This window comes from Monodon monoceros, unplaced genomic scaffold (genome assembly GCF_005190385.1).
Source record: "Monodon monoceros isolate NGI ecotype Baffin Bay Population unplaced genomic scaffold, NGI_Narwhal_1 Super_Scaffold_15, whole genome shotgun sequence".
In the NCBI taxonomy this organism is placed as follows: domain Eukaryota; kingdom Metazoa; phylum Chordata; class Mammalia; order Artiodactyla; family Monodontidae; genus Monodon; species Monodon monoceros.
Genome location: NW_021703771.1, coordinates 5,490,608 through 5,512,822, shown reverse-complemented (window position 1 = coordinate 5,512,822; position 22,215 = coordinate 5,490,608). Strand labels below are relative to the sequence as shown.

Sequence of the window (22,215 nt, the reverse complement as noted above, 5' to 3'; positions counted from 1 at the left end):
CCTAAAATCATACTAAGTTCACAGAAACCCTAAAAAAACCAACCAGACATGGTCCTGCCCACCAGAAAGACAAAATCCAGCCTGATTCACCAGAACAGAGGCACCAGTCTCCTGCACCAGGAAGCCTACACAACCCACTGAACCAACGTTACCCACTGGGGGTGGACACCAAAAACAATGGGAACTACGAACCTGCAGCCTGTGAAAAGGAGACCCCAAACACAGTAAGATAAGCAAAATGAGAAGACAGAGAAACACACAGCAGATGAAGGAGCAAGGCAAAAACCTACCAGACCTAACAAATGAAGAGGAAATAGGCAGTCTACCTGAAAAAGACTTCAGAGTAATGACAGTAAAGATGATCTAAAATCTTGGAAATAGAATGGAGAAAAGACAATAAATGTGTAACGAGGACCTAGAAGAAATAAAGAGCAAACAAACAATGATGAACAAAACAATAAATGAAATAAAAATTTTTCTAGAAGGAATCAATAGCAGAATAGCTGAGGCAGAAGACCGGGTAAGTGACCTGGAAGACAAAATAGTGGAAATAACTACTGCAGAGCAGAATAAACAAAAAAGAATGAAAAGAATTCAGGACAGTCTCAGAGACATTTGGGACAACATTAAACGCACCAACATTCAAATTATTGGGGTCCCAGAAGAAGAAGAGAAAGAGAAAGGATCTGAGAAAATATTTGAAGAGAGTATAGTTGAAAACTTCCCTAACATGGGGAAGAAAATAGTCAAACAAGTCCAGGAAGTGCAGAGAGTCTCATACAGGGTAAATCCAAGGAGAAACACGCCAAAACACATATTAATAAAACTATCAAAAGTTAAATAAAAAGAAAATATATTAAAAGAAGCAAGGGAAAAGCAACAAATAACATACAACAGAAGCCCCATAAGGTTAACAGCTGAACTTTCAGCAGAAACTCTGAAAACCAAAAGGGAGTGGCAGGACATATTTAAAGTGATGAAAGGGAAAAACCTACAACGAAGAATACTCTACCCAGCAAGGATCTCAATCAGATTCAAAGGAGAAGTTTAAACTTCTTTGGAATTCAGCACCACCAAACCAGTTTTACAACAAATGCTCAAGGAACTTCTCTAGGCAGGAAAGACAAGAGAAGGAAAAGACCTACAATAAAAAAAACCCAACAATTAAGAAAATGGTAATAGGAACATACATATTGATAACTACCTTAAATGCAAATGGATTAAATGCTCCAACCAAAAGACATAGACTGGTTGAATGGATACAAAAATAAGACCCATATATACGCTGTCTACAAGAGACCCACTTCAGACCTAGGGACACATACAGACTGAAAGAAAGGGGATGGAAAAAAATATTCCATGCAAATGGAAATCAAAAGAAAGCTGTTGTAGCAATTCTCATATCAGACAAAATAGGCTTTAAAATAAAGGCTACTAAAGAGACAAAGAAGGACACTACATAAGGATGAAGGCATCAATCCAAGAAGAAGATATAACAATTGTAAATATTTATGCACAAAACATAGGAGCACTTCAATACATAAGGCAAATGCTAATAGCCATAAAATGGGAAATTGACAGGAACACAATCATAGTAGAGGACTTTAACACCCCACTTTCATCAATGGACAGAACATCCAAAATGAAAATAAAGAAGGAAACACAAGCTTTAAATTAAACAAGATGGATTTAATTGATATTTATAGGACATTCCATCCAAAAACAACAGAATACAATTTCTTCACAAGTGCTTATGAAATATTCTCCAGGACAGATCATATCTTGGGTCACAAATCAAACCTTGGTAAATTTAAGAAAATTGAAATCATATCAAGTATCTTTTCCGACAACAAAGCTAAGAGACTAGATATTGATTACAGGAAAAAATCTGTAAAAGGTACAAACACATGAAGGCTAAACAATACACTACTAAATAACCAAGAGATCACTGAAAAAAATCAAAGAGGAAATCAAAAAATACCTACAAACAAATGACAATGAAAACACAACAACCAAAAACCTATGGGATGCAGCAAAAGCAGTTCTAAGAGGAAAGTTTATAGCAATACAATCCTACCTCAAGAAACAAGAAACATCTCAAATAAACAACCTAACCTTACACCTAAAGCAATTAGAGAAAGAAGAACCAAAAAACCCCAAAGTTAGCAGAAGGAGAGAAAGCATAAATATCAGGTCAGAAATAAATGAAAAAGAAATGAAGGAAACAATAGTAAAGGTCAGTAAAACCAAAACTTGGTTCTTTGAGAAGATACACAAAATTTAAACCATTAGCCAGACTCATGAAGAGAAAAAGGGAAAAACTCAAATCAACAGAATTAGAAATGAAAAAGGAGAAGTAACAACTGACACATGCCAAAATACAAAGGATCATGAGAGATTACTACAGGTAACTATATGCCAATAAAATGGACAACCTGGAAGAAATGGACAAATTGTTAGAAAAGCACAACCTTTCGAGACCGCACCAGGAAGAAATAAAAATATAAACAGATCAATCACAAACACTGAAATTGAAACTGTGATTAAAAATCTTCCAACAAACAAAAGCCCAAGACCAGATGGTTTCACAGGTGAATTCTATCAAACATTTAGAGAAGAGCTAACACCTATCCTTCTCAAACACTTCCAAAATATAGCAGAGGGAGGAACACTCCCAAACTCATTCTATGAGGCCCCCATCACCATGATAACAAAACCAGACAAAGATGTCACAAAAAAAGAAAACTCCAGTCCAATATCACTGATGAACATAGATGCAAAAATCCTCAACAAAATACTAGCAAAGAGAATTCAACAGCACATTAAAAGGATCATACACTGTGAACGAGTGGGGTTTATCCCAGGAATGAAAGCATTCTTCAATATACTCAAATCAATCAATGTGATACCCCATAATAGCAAACTGAAGGATAGAAACCATATGACAATCTCAACAGATGCAGGAAAATCTTTCAACAAATTTCAACACCCATGTATGATTAAAAAAAAAAAAAACCCTCCAGAAAGTAGGCATAGAGGGAACTTACCTCAACATAACAAAGGCATGACAAATCCACAGCCACATCATTCTCAGTGGTGAAAAACTGAAACCATTTCCACTGAGATCAGGAAGAAGACAAGGCTGCCCACTCTCACCACTAGTATTCAACATAGTTTTGAAAGTTTTAGCCACAGCAATCAGAGAAGAAAAAAGAAATAAAAGGAATCCAAATTGGAAAAGAAGAAGTAAAACTGTCACTGTTTGCAGATGACATGATACTATACATAGAGAATCCTAAAGATGCTGCCAGAAAACTGCTAGAGCTAATCAATGAATTTGGTAAAGTAGCAGGATACAAAATTAATTCACAGAAATCTCTTGCACTCCTATACACTAATGATGAAAAATCTGTAAAAGAAATTAAGGAAATACTCCCGTTTACCATTGCAATGAAAAGAATACAATACCTAGGGATAAACCTACCTAAGGAGACAAAAGACACGTATGCAGAAAACTATAAGACACTGATGAAAGAAATTAAAAATGATACAAAAAGATGGAGAGATATACCATGCTCTTGGATTGGAAAAATCAACATTGTGAAAATGACTATACTACCCAAAGCAATCTACATATTCAATGCAATCCCTATCAAACTACAACTGGCATTTTTCACACAACTAGAACAAAATATTTCACAATTTGTATGGAAACAGAAAAGATCTTGAATAGCCAAAGCAACCTTGAGAAAGAAAGACTGAGCTGGAGGAATCAGGCTCCCAGACTTCAGACTGTATTACAAAGCTACAGTAATCAAGACAGTATGTTACTGGCATAAAAACAGAAATATAGATCAATGGAACAGGATAGAAAGCCCACAGATAAACCCAGGCATATATGGTCACCTCATCTTTGACAAAGGAGGCAAGAATATACAATGGAGAAAAGACAGCCTCTTCAATTATTTGTGCTGGGAAAACTGGACAGCTGTGTGTAAAAGAATGAAATTAGAAAACTTCCTAATGCCATACATAAAAATAAACTCAAAATGGATTAAAGACTTAAATATAAGGCCAGACACTATAAAACTTTTAGAGGAAAACATAAATCACCACAAGATCCTTTTTGACCCACCTCCTAGAATAATGGAAAAAGGAGCAAAAATAAACAAATGGGACCTAATGAAACTTAAAAGCTTTTGCACAGTAAAGGAAACCATTAACAAGATGAAAAGACAGCCCTCAGAATGGGAGAAAACATTTTCAAATGAAGCAACTGACGAAGGATTAATCTCCAAAATATACAAGCAGCTCATGCAGCTCAATATCAAAAAAACAAACAACCGAACCCAAAAATGGACAAAAGACCTAAACAGACATTTCCCCAAAGAAGATATACACATGAAAGGATGCTCAACATCACTAATCATTAGAGAAATACAAATCAAAACTATGATGAGGTATCACCTCACACAGGTCAGAATGGCCATCATAAAAAAATCTACAAACAAGAGATGCCAGAGGGGGTGGGAAGAAGAGGGAACCCTCTTGCACTGTTGGTGGGAATGTAAATTGATAGAGCCACTATGGATAACAGTATGGAGGTTCCTTAAAAAACTAAAGATAGAACTATCATATGACCCAGCAATTCCACTACTGGACCTATACCCAGAGAAAACCATAATTCAAAAAGAGTCATGTACCACAATGTTCATTGCAGCACTATTTACAGTAGCCAGGACATGGAAGCAACCTAAGTGCCCATCAGCAGAAGAATGGATAAAGAAGATGTGGCACATGTATACAATAGAATATTACTCGGCCATAAAAAAGAAACAAAATTGAGTTATTTGTAGTGAGGTGGATGGACCTAGAATCTGTCATACAGAGTGAAATAAGTCAGAAAGGGAAAACAAAATACAGTATGCTGACACATATATATGGAATCTAAAAAAAAAAAAGTTTCTGAAGAACCTAGGGGCAGGACAGGAAAAAAGATACAGATGTAGAGAATGCACTTGAGGACATGGGGAGGGGGAAGGGTAAGCTGTGACAAAGTTAGAGAGTGGCATGGACATATATATACTACCAAATATAAAATAGATACCTAGTGGGATGCAGCCTCATAGCACAGGGAGATCAGCTCAGTGCTTTCTGTCTACCTAGAGGGGTGGGATGGGAGGGTGAGAGGGAGATGCAAGAGGGAGGGGATATGGGGATATATGTATATGTATAGCTGATTCACTTTGTTATACATCAGAAACTAACACACCATTGTAAAACAATTATACTCCAATAAAGGTGTTTAAAAAAAAGATAAAAAAAAAAAACTAATGAGAATTTCAAGTTAAGTTTGCTGAGGGAGGCAACACCAAGACCCACAATGAAGCCAAGTGATCAGGGATTTAAATTCACTTTCAAACAGTATGGCCCAATTAAACTCATATTTTTGTAAAGAATGTACTGAGTAGGCAATATCACAATATTTTATAGTATTAGTCATGCCAATTTGTCATCCCGATGGATAATTTTAATTTCTAATGTTCTCAATGTAGGGCATTATAAAAAGATACAGAGTATCACAAAACTACAGTATTTCATTGTAAATTCAGAATGAAGTGGGAAGGTTTAGCGTCTGGTCCTCAAACTGAAGAAAAGGTGCTCTTGAGGGAAATCAGTACTTCAGGTCCAGTGCCTTCAGGATGTATTGGTATAAAAGTGATTGAACTAGAGACTGTCATACAGAGAGAAGTAAGTCAGAAAGAGAAAAACAAATATCATATATTAATAGTTTTATTACTTAATCACATTAATCAATCATATTAGTTAATTAATCTTATATTAATAATGTCACATATATGTAGAATCTAGAAAAATGATACAGATTAACCTATTTGCAAAGCAGAACTAGAAACATAGACTTAGAACAAATGTATGGACACCAAGTGGGGAAAGGGTGGGGTGGGATCAATTGGGATATTGGGATTGACATATATACACTACTGTGTATAAAATAGATAACTACTGAGAACCTACTGTACAGCACAGGGAACTCTACTCAGTGCTCTGTGGTAACCTAAACAGGAAGGAAATCCAAAAAAGAGGGGATATGTGTATACATACAGCTGATTCACTTTGCTGTACAGCAGAAACTTAACACAAAATTGTACAGCAACTATACTCCAGTAAAAATTTCTTTAAAAAGTGATTATGTTTTTGTTTTTGTATTATTTCCAATATTTTCTAGTTCAACTGTTTTTCCTGTTTGCCTTTAATTCCTATAATATTAGGAACTCAAATGGGTTCCATTTCCTAAATGTGAAAAAAATTAGCATCATTTATCTTTTATTAGGTTGGTGCACTTGACAGCAAATTTATGTGATTTTGCATTTTGATTTTTCCTTTTTAAAAGATAGTTTTCATGTTAGTGGCTTATGAGAACATTGGGTTTTTTTTTGTTGTTTATCTTTTGGTTTCATTTTTGGGGGGTTCATCTGTATTTTTCCTGGCACTATAATACTATACTGTCATTTGCATATAATTTTAATTAGATCCTTTACAATATCTTGAGTGTTAATAGCTACATTAATGTGCCTTTTTTACGTTTCTTTTTCTTTTCTTTTTTTTTTTAAACAGGACTATATTTTCCATACGTCCTACCAGGAAAAGTACACATCGATCCCATACTCAAAAGTATTGTGATCTTCCTATAGAACTGGAACTTGGCTTTATTAAATGAATCAGAAAGTGGGTTGATTACAACTGTTACTTGAAGTCCTTGACTTGAATGTATGGTTGGATATACTGTTTTTCCTTAGAGATAATTTCTGTCAGATACATTCTTACAAGTGGCATTGCTGGATCAGTGAAAAAATATTTTTAAAGCCTCCTGGAGTTACCAAATTGTCCTACTAAAAGGTACTACAGTTAAAATCCTCACCAGCAGTGTGAGAACTCACCATGCTGTGGGTAGCCATTAGTTCCCTCATGTGAATGGGGCCTGTGTGGGTGGTCTCAGCTCCCCGCAAATGACCCCTTGCCCTTGGCTGGCCAGCTTTCAGCTATCAGCCCCAAAAGTGATCATGAAGGACGGGAAGAGTCCAGGCCTTGTTGCCCATAGCCTGTGCTGGGGCCACCAAGTTGACGCCAAGCACCTTGCGCTGCCCATGCACAGCTACCCCCTCCTGGGCCTTTCAAGATTTTCTGTGGAAGATATATGTGTATTCAAAGGAATGTAGAAATTTGTACTGCTTAAAGGAGTAGATATGAGTATCACAGAGGAAGCAGGACAGTGGAAGTGTCCTGTTTTTGGAGGACCAAAGGCTTGAGATGGACTAGAACCCACCCACCTACTGGACATATCAGCTTTGGCCAGTCAGTGAGGCAATAAGGTTCTCTTGTCTGTAGAATGAGAGTTCTAGATGGCATAACCTTTAAAGGGCTTGCAGCACTAATGTCCACTGGCTCTATGCTTCTTACTGTAAGACATTATTCCAAAGAATACAGTTGGGAGGCTGAGAATAGCCCTTATTTAGTTTGGACTTGAGTAGAGCACATTTCCTTCAGACGAAGGCATAAATTGAATCTACTTAATTGTAAAAGGAAAGACAATCCAGCAGTAAAATAGAAATTGCAGCTTGAAGAATAGTTGAATGCATATGAGGGCAAGAGAAGAAAAAGAAATATCGAAATGAAAGAGTCAACATGAAAAGTTACTTCTGTCTTTGTAGGAAGGAACATTTCTAAATTATATCTATTCAAAACATTATGTCAAGTTCTCCTTCTGGGTCCCCACGAGGGGAATTATGCAAAGTATTGTTTTAAAATATTGTATCAAAATATAAAATTTCTGGAGACTTAACAGCAAGCCTAACATTATTCTGTGTCTGGGAAACTTGGCTCCAAAATATTCAACAGATAATTATTAGTAAAATGATCACAGAAGAAAATGTGTCACAAAAATTTAGTAAATAATAAGTAAACATATAGAGCACATTTGTGTATTTTTTCATGTTGAATAAGAAGATATTTCCTTTTCTGTTGGGTTCAATTCACACAGTCGAATTTTACAGTAAAACAACAGAATATATGTATTTTATTCCTTTGTTCCTAAAATATTTGAATAGTGTAAACACTAAACTTCTATGTACCTCATTTTTAAAAAATGGCTTATATAGGATATTTTATCAGATAAGACAGTTATTCCAGTAAACATTTCTTGGACCTGTATTATTTATTAAGCACTGTTCTGGGAGTTTTGACAGTAGAGGAGATTTAAAATCATTAAGACAGTTCGGTGAAGAGGGTTGTTGCTTAGTAAATGTTTGTTAAGTGACTATAAAACAAAGACATCACCCTTGTCCTTTGAAAGGCTTATTCTACTAACTAAACCTTCTGGAACAGCGTTTTGAAAAGAAAAAAAAAAAAAGCCGAGATTGCTTAGTGGTTACCTTATTTTACAGTATGAAGTAAAAGAAAATGAGAAGTAAATGCTAATATTTCACTTTTCAAATAGTGCTTAAACAAACTTTTCATCCTGAGCATTCTATTGTCATTATTTCTAATGAATCCAAAGGTGAATATTGTTTTTCTATATTCATTTACCTAATTATACTTAGAAAGTGTGAGTGGGTATACATATTCATAATTCTTATAAAAGGTTATTAAGAACTTCAAGCTAAAAAATATGTCAGAACGCCACAACCCTACAATTTTACTGAAATAAAGACAGGGAATTTTTGAAGTTAAAAAGAACCTTTGAGTCCAACCCCATGATTTATAAAGTAAGTGACTTGTCCAAAGGCTAATCTGCATGTTTGTGTCCCAGGTAGTACTAGGGGGTGCAGTTCTGGACTTTTCCCAGTTTTACCCATTCAACCGCCCACAATGTTGTCATTAGTCCACCCACAAGTGACCACTACCTCTGCAATAATTTCAAAAGTGTTGAAACACGTTTTTTTACAAAAAGGCTGATATCCCTAGATACACTTCCAATTCCCTTGACTGTATAGCTTTATGAAACTTGGAATAATCTGACTTTGTGTAGGTGAGCGAGTTCTACGGTGTTATTCAAAATAAGATTAGTCATAATGAAACTCTGTCAAACATGTAGCAGGGAAACTAATTCACAATCTACAACATTTCATGTTGAATATTTTATTTGCATTCACTATGTCCCTCTGCAGCGAACAGAATGAATGTTGGATATAAAGGTGCTTCTATTTTGAAGTTGAACTGAAGGCAGATGGTGACTGAGTGACTGAACAAGTTTATAAATTTCTTGTTATGGTAAATTGAAATTAAAACCCAAGTCATCTGATTGTGAGTTAGTGCCTAGTCTAGAAACCCTGCAAGATTAGCTTTATGCAAACGAGCTCCCAGTGGAAATAAGGGCCTGACTTTGAGTATCTGGGTACTTATTTTTTTTTTTTAATACTTTATTTATTTATTTATTTATTTATTTATTGTCGGCTGTGTTGGGTCTTTGTTGCTGCGTGCAGCTTTCTCTAGTTGTGGCGAGAGGGGGGCTACTCTTCACTGCGGTGCGGGGGCTTCTCATCGCGGTGGCTTCTCTTGTTGCGGAGCATGGGCTCTAGGCACGCCGGCTTCAGTAGCTGTGGCTCACGGGCTCAGTAGTTGTGGTCCACGGACTGTAGAGTGCAGGCTCAGTAGTTGTGGCACACAGGTTTAGTTGCCCTGTGGCATGTGGGATCTTCCCGGACCAGGGATGGAAGAACCCATGTCCCCTGCATTGGTAGGCGGATTCTTAACCACTGCACCACCAGGGAAGTCCCTATCTGGGTACTTTTAACTTTAGCACATTTCTCCTCAAATAAACATCATACACAGCAGTAGAGGTGGTGTAACTATAAATCAATTTTAGCTGTGAGTGATCGTACAGACCAATGTGTTTTAATAAAACCCATGGCAAAGTTGAGAGTAAATATATTAGCTTTGAAAATCTGTTAGTGGAACAAAACCAAACACAAACCTATTCAAATTCAGGAAACCCAAATTCCATCCAGAGAGGAAGGGCGTTAAAGAAAGCTAGATTTCCCAGAGTTGTCTCTGTGGTCAAAACATCTCACTGGATGATCCACAGACTATAATAATAATGTGCTGCACATAGATTTTCTCCAAATAATTGTGACTAACTGCAGCTGTTATTGCTTCCTCGGGAGACCTTTTCCTGCTGGACTGAACTCTAATTGTTTTTATTTATTAGACCATTTGTTAGGGCCCTGGTATAACTGTATACATCATTCTCAGTCTCTCCTCTTGAAAAACTTAAAGCTTTATTCACGAGGCTGTGGGTACGTGCTCACGGCCGTGTGGCTGTATTTAACTAAAATACAACTTTGTGTCAGTCCTCCACAGTGAGGTGGGGTGGAGGAAACAGGTCACCAAGAGTGAGAGCAGCACCATCCAGAGAGATGCGTATCATGTTTTCTGTACAATCTGGTAAAATAGTTAAGACGGCAGAGGAAATAAATTAATGTTGGTAGAATTACTATCTGTAATTGTTTCATTTAATGTCTGGGAGGAAAGAAATCAATGGATTTCTTCCAAAATTAGTCCTCTAATTGAACATTTTTCTTAATGTAACTGTAATTGAATATTTATCTAGAGGCAAATTGAGATCTTGTGCAGATGAACAAAACCAAGTATCCCAGCCATCAAGACACTCCTTTAATTTCATGTAATACTGATGAACAGTACAAGTAAGTACAAATAAAGGGAGAAGACAGATTCATTTTAAAATGATCCATTCTATTATAGAGCCTTGAGGTTTTCTTTTTCTTACTTTTTTTTCCCTTGGTCTTAAAGCAAGTCATGATTAGTTACAAAAGAATTAACATGGCTATAATCAGGAACCAAAATTGTCTTTCCTTGTTGTTTTTCAATGCACCATATGCTAATAAGCTGTTCATTAATTTGGTATTTTCTATTTCATTTAAGAAAAAAGCCCTTTGTATTACCAAACTTTGTTTGACTATTTTCATAGAATGAGCTATAATCACATATTTGGAATAATTTACAGAGATTACAACAGCTTATTAATTTGTAGCTTACCTCAGAGTGGGCAAAATTAGATCTAAGTTTTTGTACAGGACTGCTCCAAGAACAAAGACCGATGATTCATCTAATTCTAGAAAGAATAAAATTTTAAAATATTAGCAAAACAGCAAGAAAAATATTGTGTCTTATAAAACTTTAATCTCCTAATTACAAGGGGATTCCAGTATCTGTCAATGCAAAGCCAGGTATAAGAAATGCCTTCTTAACTGTGCCGGGCAAGTGAGCCCACACACTGCATGCATTAATTGTAGCTCCAGAAGATGTATTTTCAGTGGTTTTGTGTCATGAAGTAAGTTTCCTGCAGGCTGAGACAAGAAGCGGCTGTAGTTACAGCTAAGGAGTTAAAATTCCCAAGGATATGGGGGAGAGCCAATTCTCTTTTGGAGCTCTCAGTTAAAATGTCAAAATTTCCAATGTAAGAATTAAGACCACAATGTCACTCTTGAAAAGGGCCATTAAATTTTAGAGGCTACTGAAGATGTTCTTAAAACTTAATTTTTTGTTAGATTTGTTTTTAGATACCAACTCTTTTTTTTTTAAAGTGAGGCAGAAACAATTATTTTGCATGGAATGGAAAATACAACACATTTCCATACCTAAACTTAAAATCTTAGGCCAAGTGCTTTACACTGGGATGAGACTGTCAACACTGAAATTTGACCCTGACAAGCTCAGGTCTATAATTTGCACTTGTATTTTTTTTTTTTTTCATTTTAATAGAGCCTTTCCTCAAGTAAATTCAGATTTAAAGCCCAAATTAGGTTTTCTATAGTTACAAAATGAGTTTAGAGTCATGATTGCAGACTGTTTCCTAAATTGCTTAATACATGGGAATTTATGCCAAGTGTATTATTAAATTGAACTTATAAATATTTTGTTCGAGGCTTAAATTATTTCACATATTTACCTTTTGATGATACGGGTGTAAAGATGCTCTTTGGAATGACCACCCTGTCTTCTGAGTTTCTTGCCCAGTCAACCATGCCCTTCCGTCCTTTCATTGGGAAGTTGATGTCTGTTAGAACAGAGGCCGCAGGAAGCTTCTGAATGCTAGCCACTGTGAAAAAAGAAGTAATGACGTCAACTAAAATCTTTCAGTGTTGTCAAAATTGATCAAATTAAACCTTGCAGTATATTAAAAATAAAATTTCTAGTCCTAATTATATTTATCAGAGCTATAAAACATGCTGATTCCTTAAAATTAGAGGATATTCATTAGGGCTGCTGACTTTTCCTTATTAATTTTGTTTCTGTCGCTTTCAGCAGGGATCATACAGTGACGGTCAGTGGCTGGGTGGACAATCTCATGAGCACTGACAGCTGCGGCCATCCCGGTTGTTCATGGTTGGCCTCCATTCCCATTGTTAGAATCCCCTACTGTATTTTTGTTAAATATTTTGATTAACACACCTGATTCACAGACTGACATTTTCATTTAAATCTGAACTTTGTCCTCAGAGCAAGTTTTCTGCACCTACCTCTGAACACTGTCTTTGGAACAAATATTTCCTGGATGAGATGGGGTACCGTGAAGACATGAAAAACAAACACATTGCTCTGGGAGACAGAACTGTCAGGATTCAAATAATGAAGCACTAAAAACACCATAACCACAGAGCCAATATAATATGCAGAAGCGTTTAACGAATAGGACAGTAATAACAAACGATTCTTAAAATGCGCATCCACAATTGAAAATAATAAATGTATATATGTGAATGGAGAATTCTGTCTTTCCTCACAGTAAGTCTTTTAACATATATTGAGAAAATTAATGAATAATATGTTTGGTAATGCCTGAATATATTTTTATTTTATATATATTATATATATACACACATATACATCTATATATAACTACATATAACAAAACTATGATAGTAAACACTCAAGCACTTATTGAGTGCACACAGTTTCAATTAAGGAATGTAATCTGTAGAGCTTTTACATAGGTCCATACTTGTTCCACATTAAAGTTTCAGGTGTTCCCTGGAAGATTTAAATGGAAATATGATGAGGAAACTCTAAAAGCTATCCCAATAAGAAAGGTGAATTAAGAAACCATTAGACTCCTCATAAGTGGATTTCATTCAAAAGAAACTTGTAATTAAAACAAGAGAGAATGAAAATTAAGAATTTAACAATATTAGTTGTATAAATCTATTACTGTACCCCTGGCTTAGTTGCAAATTAAACTGGTTATGTATTACTATACTTTATTAAAGCTCTTTCAGGCAATTATACACATCCATTTTCAGCATAGGATAGAATTTCATTTGGCCTGTAATTTGACATAATAAGCTTAAAAAAGGATTTTGTAATTAAATGTTGAAGGAAAGAGGGTGCTGGGTAACTCATAAATTATTATGGATGTGAAAGGCTGTTTTTGGACAACATCTCTAATTATTTTAGTTTCTTTAATAATTCGAACAATGTAGTCTTGGTTGTCCAGAAATAACCCAGTTCATGTGTCCTAAAGGGTCCAAAGCCTCCAGTGTGTACAGATGGACAGATCAGCACATTAGTAGCATGCTTTTTCTTAAGGGCCCTACAAGCTTTATCCAATATGCAAAACTAAGTTCATCTACTTCCAAATTCCTTGACTCTAACTTTGGTTGTCTTGGTGTTTAGAGGAAATTTATTTCACCTCTCTGCTCTAAAAACTGATGAAAAGAAATGAAAGTTTTTCTGATTTCTGGTTTCTACTATAAAGGAAAACAAACAAGAGATAAACTGTTGGATCTTGAGGTCTAATAATTCTGCTGTTTCCATATACATTGGATAGAAAACAAAAATAAATAAACAAACAAAAGAAATAAATAACATATGGAGGAAGCTTATTCTGTACCAATTATATATCACTTTATCCTGAATAAATGCTGGTCTAATACCTTATTCTTAAAAATATAAAAATGAGATAATTATACATGCATGTATCTCACATTATGAAATGCATTCATTCTTCAGTTGGAGGTACATTGGGTATTAAGTGATGACTATATAGATTAGATCGACTTTTGAGTCTAGACTAAAAGAATATAAATATCAATTAGGATCACTAACTTCTGCAAGAAGTCCTTTAAGTTGCCTAGTATTGAGCATCAGAAGGATATAAAAACAAACATGTATTCATTAATTTTAGTAGATATGTAGTCCATAAAGTAAGATGGTATTTTCAATAAATACATTATGAAAAGGGATATGACTTCACAGACTGATAAGCTTCAAATCTAGCCTTCAAATTATCAGTATACACGCTCTTTAAAATATTTAGTATTTAAAATTGTACATCTTTACCTTAAACCTACTTAGGAAGATGCCTAAGGTGACACTGTGGTTCTTCATGACCCTGCAGTGATTAATTAACATGAAAAACTATTTCCACACAGCAAAAATGATTTAAAGATGACTTTTATTTTCTCCTTCTTTCAGTCCCTGTACCAGACACTTGGACCAATCCAATCCTCAATTCCTTCCCTTCTTCACTGAAGTTCTCCAAAACCCTCAGGTAAAAATTTAGATGCAGTTAGTCTTTAGGGAACTAGGGAGCTCAAAAGAGGTAAGATTAAAAATGAATACCTTACATATATCCAGAGAAAACCATAATTCAAAAAGATATACCTGCACCCCAATGCTCATAGCAGCACTATTCACAATAGCCAAGACATGGAAGCAACCTAAATGTCCATCAACATATGAATGGATAAAGAAGATGTGGTACATATATACAATGGAATATTACTCAGCCATAAAAAGGAATGAAATAATGTCATTTGCAGCAACATGGATGGACCTAGAGATTATCATACTAAGTGAAGTAAGTCAGACAGAGAAAGAAAAATAGCTTATGATATCATTTTATATGCAGAATCTAAAAAGTGATACAAATGAACTTATTTACAAGACAGAAATAGATTCACAGACATAGAAAACAAACTGATGGTTACCATAGAGGAAGGGGTGGGAGAGGGATAAACTAGGAAGTTGGGATTAACATATACACAATACTACATATAAAATAGTAACTAACAAGGACCTACTATATAGCACAGGGAACTAAACTCAATATATTGTAATAACCTATAAGGAAAAGAATCTGAAAAAGATACAACATTATAAATCAACTATACTTCAATAAAAAAATAAAAGAATGCCTTAAAGTATGTCTAGAGTACATATGTGTCTAGTGCTGCAAAAGGACATCAATGTAAAGCATGAGGGCACAATCTACGTACTTTGCTTCTGTAACAATTGCTGCATTAAAACCAATCGTGGGTATTTAGATGATAGAGCATCTTTCCTCAAAAATTGAGAAAATGCCTTTCTTACAGAAGATTAAAGCAGTTAAAAAAAAAATCTCAAAGGACACAATGTCCCTGAACAAATAGGCACATCTTGAATGCTTCAAGAACTACCCGAAATTCACTGCATCGTGTTTTAATTACAACTCTAGATTTGATTTCTTATGCAATAAAATAGGTGACTCATCATGGATAAACCTTGGAACAAACCCAGCTGACTTTCAGTTTGCATTTTTAATGCTGTCATTTTGCATTTGGATATGCAGCATAAAATCCTCTGACAGCATCATATTTGTTATTGGCCAAGCTTTCAAAGGATTGAGGTTCGGTATAGATTTTTGCTCATCAGAAAGCATAAGCAAATTTTTGCAAATGGTTCTAAAAGCACATGAGCTGTTCTTTTGTTTTTGTTTTTTGTAACCACTGAGCTCTCCTTTGGTTCATCAAAGCAGGTGGTGCTTCTAACCTGTTCCTGAGGAAAATCATGAGGTTTTAGCCCTTTGTCCCTATTAATTGAGGTCCTGGACGATGGGGACTCTTGTCCTTTTCATCCTTGTAATATGAATGGCCCACAACAGTTGAATCAGTTGCATCATGAACAAGAAAATAAGAAATAAATTAAGACTTTGGGATTAACATATACACACTGCTATATATATAAAAAAATAGTTAATCAACAAGGACCACAGGGAACTCTACTCAATATTTTGTAATAACCTATAAGGGAAAAGAATCTGAAAAAGAATATATAAGTATATATATCACTGAATCACTTTGCTGTACACCTGAAACTAACACAACATTGAAATGAACTATACTTCAATTAAAAAAGGACATAATGATGGGCTTCCCTGGTGGTGCAGTGGTTGGGAGTCTGCCTGCTGATGCAGGGGACACAGGTTCGTGTCCCGGTCCGGGAAGATCCCACATGCCGTGGAGTGGCTGGGCCCGTGGGCCATGGCCGCTGAGCCTGTGCGTCCGGAGCCTGTGCTCCGCAGCGGGAGAGGCCACAGCAGTGAGAGGCCCGCATACCGAAAAAAAAAAAAAAAAAAAAAGACATAATGAGAAAAAATAAGGCATCTGGAAGGAAAATGCTAGAGAGTGAAAGTGTATGGTAAATGGTGTAGGAAACAGCAGAATGGGCAAATGAGTGCCAGCAGAGGTAGGTGGCAGTTTACCAGAGTGGGGTAAGTGTGGACTCTGGATCTGGGCCCTGGATTCAAATCCTTGGTAGTTTAGGCTAACTATGATGTCCTAGTTTTTTAGGTCTGGTGCCAGTTCACCTCTGATATTTTGTACAATTATGATTAACATCCCCTATCACTCTCAAAAGTCTCATTTTAGAAGATAAATTCCAAGTTCATTTTATACGTTGTGCGACACTGGGCAAATTGCCTAACCTCTCTGTGCCTCAATTTCCTCTTCTGTACCATGGGAATAATAATATTTTCTACCTCACTAGGATGCTGGAGGATGAAATAAGTAACTATATGCCAAGATGTGGGAGATGGGTGCCTAACTAGGACCTGGAGCATGGGTGGTCCTATGGAAATGTTGGTTATTCCAGTAGGTTTTCTCATAATCACTTCCAAGGGAACTTGGGAACTACCTCATTGTATGTCCATAGTATGATAAAGTATTTGACTTTTACAACAAACATTCTGTTTTGTTTGTCCTTCAGTGACCTTAGGCATGGGATTACATAGTCAAAACTTAATTTTGACTATATTCAGATGATCAAAGGCAGGAATTGCATTTAAAATAAATAGAGATCATCCTTTAGTACTTTAATGCACCACTAGGGAGTGAATAAGCCTTCCTTTTTACTTATCCCTTCCCTCCCTCTCTCCCCCCTCCCTCCCTTCCTTCCTTGTTTTCTGATAGCTTCTGCCAGAGGCAAGGGGGGCCTTCTCTGGTTATTTGGCTACACAAGGTCAGTCAGGTTAAAAATCTATTGGCTGCATCGTGAATGACAAATTCAATACTTCCGTTGCAGCCATGGCCACAGACTGCACAGAGAACTTCAAAAGCACTACTTTTAAGCACTGACCTAAGTGCTTAATGCAGTGACTCACATTCTATAATGAGTGGAGGGAACTCCCAAGGGAGGACACCTAATAATCATAGACCCTTCATTGTCGGGGGCGGATAAAGAAGAAGCTGTTTACGCCTAAAAGCAGTCCTTCTCATTGCTCCCTTCCATTGATGTTTCCCATATATTTAAGGTGTGCATCATTTTTCATGTCGATTCAGAGGGCACAACTTACAAACGGGGTCCTGACTCATCAATATTAGAAAATTGGCCAGTTATCAAAATGGAATTGCTTGTGGAAAACATCACTCGATATTTCTAGATGGTCACCTGCACAGTTTCAAAATCCTGTAAGTAAAACTTGGGAGGGAGGAAATGATGCATTGCATCAGTGTGTTAGAAAGCGACTCAACCATAATAGAAAAGAATATGAAAAATAATGTATGTCTATGTATAACGGAATCACCTTGCTGTACAGCAGAAATTAACACAACATTGTAAATCAACTCTACCTCAATAAAATAATTAAGAAAAAAATATAAGGAACTCAGTCCTGCTCTTGAACCCATATCAAGCACATGGGGGCTGAGCAGAGCCTCCATGTTGTGTGACCCCCCTGGCACTTAGCAGCTTAAGAAGCCATTATTTTCCTATGGCAATGCTGAGTGGCTTGTAAACTACTGAGGGCGTTTGGGAGGGAAGGGAAGCATAGCTGATTTTATTGCACACTTGCCATGGCCTTGGCACTGTCATTACCTGATTCCTTAACTGATTCAGCACATATTTACCATGTGGTTCCTCTGCGCTAGGCCCTGTTTCTAGCACAGCACTTGGCCAGATGCCTTAAACATGATACCTTATTTAATATTTAAAACAAGCCCAGGAGGTATTGGTGTTGTCAGTATCCTTCCTTTCTTAAATGAGGAAGAGGACACTTAAGTGGTGGCATTGTGATTCAAATCTCGGTTGCCTACTCAGAAGTATAGGATTTTGTACTGTGTGATGTAGTTTGATTATACCTAACACATAAACAGCAAATTTACTTTGCCTTACTGTAATATTTTTGCACTAAATATAAAAGACCGACATAGTGACTCAGTTAGAGGAAATAAAACTATCTTACTTGCCCAACAGAAAATCAAAACTAGGCACCACTGAAGAACAATGGTTATCAAAAGGGAATGAAGATATTATATATACACACACGTTAATTGGTCCATCATGATCTCCAACATCGTTTCCAGGAAACACTCAGACATTCAAACAGAGAGATTTTTAGTTTCTCTCCTCCCCACTCTATTTCCCCCATTTACTCTGTCTCCTTCCCAAAGGCTGGGATTGGAGTGTTGAGGGTTGTGGGGAAAGAACAGGCTCCCTGAGAGCAGCCTGTAGCCACCATTTCCTAGGAAACAGAGGAGGTGGGAAGTGCGTCTGCAAGGACCAGGGTGCTGAGAGCTGAGAGCATCCATCAGTTCAGCCGCTACCATCCCACCTACAGGGTGTAGCATCCCCACATCCCAGAGCAGCACACAGAGATTTAGTTGAGAAACGTTCTTCCCATTAGGAGTTCACAGATTTGCTTTAAGAGAAAAAGCAGGCTCCCCTGATATTTAAAAGTAGACAAACTTGATGGACAGTCAAGAAAGTAACCATGTGGCAAGTCAAAGATTTTTTTCAACTTGCTAGTTTCCAATGACATATTATACATAGTGAAACTTTAAATAATTAATCATTTTGTGTATTCCTTTCTGGCATCAAAATCGAAAAACCTGTGAATTATTTGGGAATTATCAGCTTCAGATTCTGTTTATTATCCATTAGCTGGTTTCAAAGCCTGGGAGCCTCTGCAGCACAAGGCCTGTTTCTTATTTCTGCTCCTGGTCTTTTGGCCAGACTTCAGTGCTCTCTATGGAGGATTTCCTCAGCTTCTTCTCAGGTCACTCCTATTCTCCAACATGTAATCCTGCTGACACACATGTTTACATGATTACATGGTACATCCCCAGGCAGACACACCACCCTTGTTCAAGCTGAACTCTCTCAACCAGGGACTGGCAAGCTACAACCTATGGTCCAGATCTGTCCTACCAGCTGTTTGTGGATGGTCTGCAAGCTAAAAGTGGTTTTCACATTTTTAAGTGGTTGAAAAACATCAAAAGAAGAATTGTATTTCTTGGCATGTGAAAATTAAATAAAATTCAAATCTCAGTGTCTACAAATAAAGCTTTATTGGAACACAGACACACCATTCATTCACATGAAGCCTAGGGCTGCTTTTAGGCAACAAGAGCAGAGTTTAACAGTTACAGCAGAGACTGTACGGTCCACAAAGCCTGAAATGTTTACTATCTGGACCTTTACAGAAAAGGTTTGCCTACCCCTGTTGCAGACATATATCGGAGAAGCTATTTTTAAATATTACAATCTTTCTTTAAAGAGAAATATTTTCTAAAATATCTTATTTTCTGCACTTTTTCTGTTAACTATTGCATGTTCTTTCTGAAGGCCTTTTTCTTTCTGAGCTATGTAAAATTTAATGAGGGAAATTTAACCTGATTATACCAATTTTCTTTCAGGTTTTAAAAAGGGTATGTCACTTATAAATTTTCATCTTCTCTACACAAGTAGTTCATGATTTCATTCCTCACATAAATACAAAACAAAATGTGATATGCAAATAAATTTTGCATGTATACCTGAATGGTAAAACCAAATCAATAAAGAAAATGCTTTAGGAAGTAAATTCTCCCTCTTCTCCCAACCAGTGAAATGAAGAACAGTATTCCTGTCCTTCCTTCCTAGAGGAAGGACCTTTAGATGATAATAAACCAAGTATAAACAAATGAGAGAGTTTGTGTATGCAGCATTGTGTGTGTGTGTGTGATGTATTGTTTTGATATCTATGGGTATTCAAACCTTACCAGGGGAGTGAGGCAGGAACCTGCGAGAAGACAAGCACCCATAGAGTCAGGAAACAACAACCAAGGTCAACAATCCCAGGGCTTCCCGAGACAGTAATCATCCATCCCCAGAAGAGTGCTAGCAATGCCAAGTGCTACGACTTGACAAGAGAACGATCATCATAGACTCAAGAGTTCTGTCTGGAAATTCATTCATCCAGCAAACTTCTATTGAGCGAGGCCTGAGAGTGTTGCAAGCAGGGTCTTACCACTGAGGACCTAGCAAGTGAGCAAGAGACACAAAGTCTTTGCCCTTAACGAGCTCGCAGTCTAGTGGGGGAATGCACACAGTACGTTAGTGAAGAAACAATTCAGATGATTCAAGGTTGTGACAGGTGGCATGAAAGAAATAACTGATGAGATGGCACGTGGTCAGTCGGCCAAGAAAGGCCTCTCTGAAGAGGGAGAATGTGGGCTGTGGTTTGACAGCTGAGTATAAGTTAGGGGAAGAAGAAAGAGCCTGTGCAGACCCAGAGCCTGGAAAAGGGCTGTGATGTTCCAGAAGTATCAGAATAGCAGTGTCTGGGGTATGAGGTGAGGGAACTTACTGTGCCCTAGAAAAAGAGTAATGTTTTTAATAGAGCATGAAGGTTTAGGTAGAGAAGCAGTCAAACAAAGGGCTGGAAATGACACTTTAGGCTAAGTGATCTGAGATCTGGAGCATGATCAAATTTAGAACTTAGAAATGTAAACTGGTTGTCTTCTAATTAGAAGTAATGTAAACAACGAGGTCCTACTGTAGAGCACAGAGAACTATATTCAGTATCCTGGGATAAACCACAATGGAAAAGAATATGGAAAAAGTTGTATACATATACTGAGTCATGTGTTGGTACAGCAGAAATTAACACAACATTGTAAATCAATTATACGTGAACAAAATAATTTTTAAAAAAAAGAAGTAATAGTTGATAATGTGGACATGATAAGTTCCCCCCAAAGAGAGAATACAATGGACAGATTCATTCATTCAACAAATATCAACTGAGTACCTATCACATGCCAAGCACAACTCTGGGCACTGGAAATACACCAGTGAACAAAACAGTTAAAGTCCCTGCCCTCGTGGGACCAGCATGGTACCTGGGGAGAGACAGGGAACGAACAAACAGAACTAGATCTAATGTCAGTAACAGTAAATGATATGCTAGAGAATGATGAGTTGGGTCTGGGACCTTTACTAAATAGTGGAAGCTTCTTTGGTCGGCTGGCCTCCATGCAGACACCTGCAGAAGAGACATGGTGAGCTGTGCCGACATCAAGAAGATGAAAGAAAAGAGGCTGAGAAGTGTAGTTTAGGAGAGATTCACTTTTAGAGGGTAAAGAGAAATAATCAGGGAAAGACACCAAAAATAAATGGAGAGAGAAAAAGATAAACCACAATAGTAAACTAACTGTGAAACAGAAAGATGTATCTTAATAATGCCAATGTGGCTTTACAAGAAGTCAAAGGCTTTATAAAGATTATGGAAAAGGGTCACTGGTTTAGAAAAAGGAAAACCATACTCTAAACTTAGGTTCTGGCCATGCTCTACTGCAGAGTTGGTAAACTTCCTATAAAGTGCCAAAAAATAAATATTTTCAGCTTCAAGGGCCACCAAGTCTGCTAGGAGGACCTGGAAGCCGCCCCAGACAATTCATAACTGAATGGTCATGCAAGAACACGTGTATTTAATCATAGAAGAACAATGATCTGATGTGACCAGTATTGTGGTTCTCTAGTTCAACAAACGTTTTGGGGGGCAAAACTCTTGATTTCCCGCCACCAAAGCACTTCTCCTCCATCTTCCTAGAAGGTGCCACCAGGTACTCAAGATGTTTGAACCAAAAACGCAAGGGTTGT

At 36.9% G+C, this 22,215-nt stretch overlaps 1 protein-coding gene across 2 annotated transcripts in view; it reads right to left on the bottom strand.

The window, feature by feature from the left end:
* Positions 1-22,215, bottom strand: part of ADGRB3 (adhesion G protein-coupled receptor B3) — an 802,271-nt gene that overhangs the window by 358,791 nt on the left and 421,265 nt on the right. For both annotated transcript variants that reach the window (XM_029224183.1, XM_029224184.1), the window contains 2 exons: positions 11,987-12,136; positions 11,074-11,149 (listed from right to left, as the gene is read on the bottom strand). In XM_029224183.1, the coding sequence (XP_029080016.1) occupies positions 11,074-11,149; positions 11,987-12,136 (226 nt within the window). The remainder of the gene's footprint in view (positions 1-11,073; positions 11,150-11,986; positions 12,137-22,215) is intronic.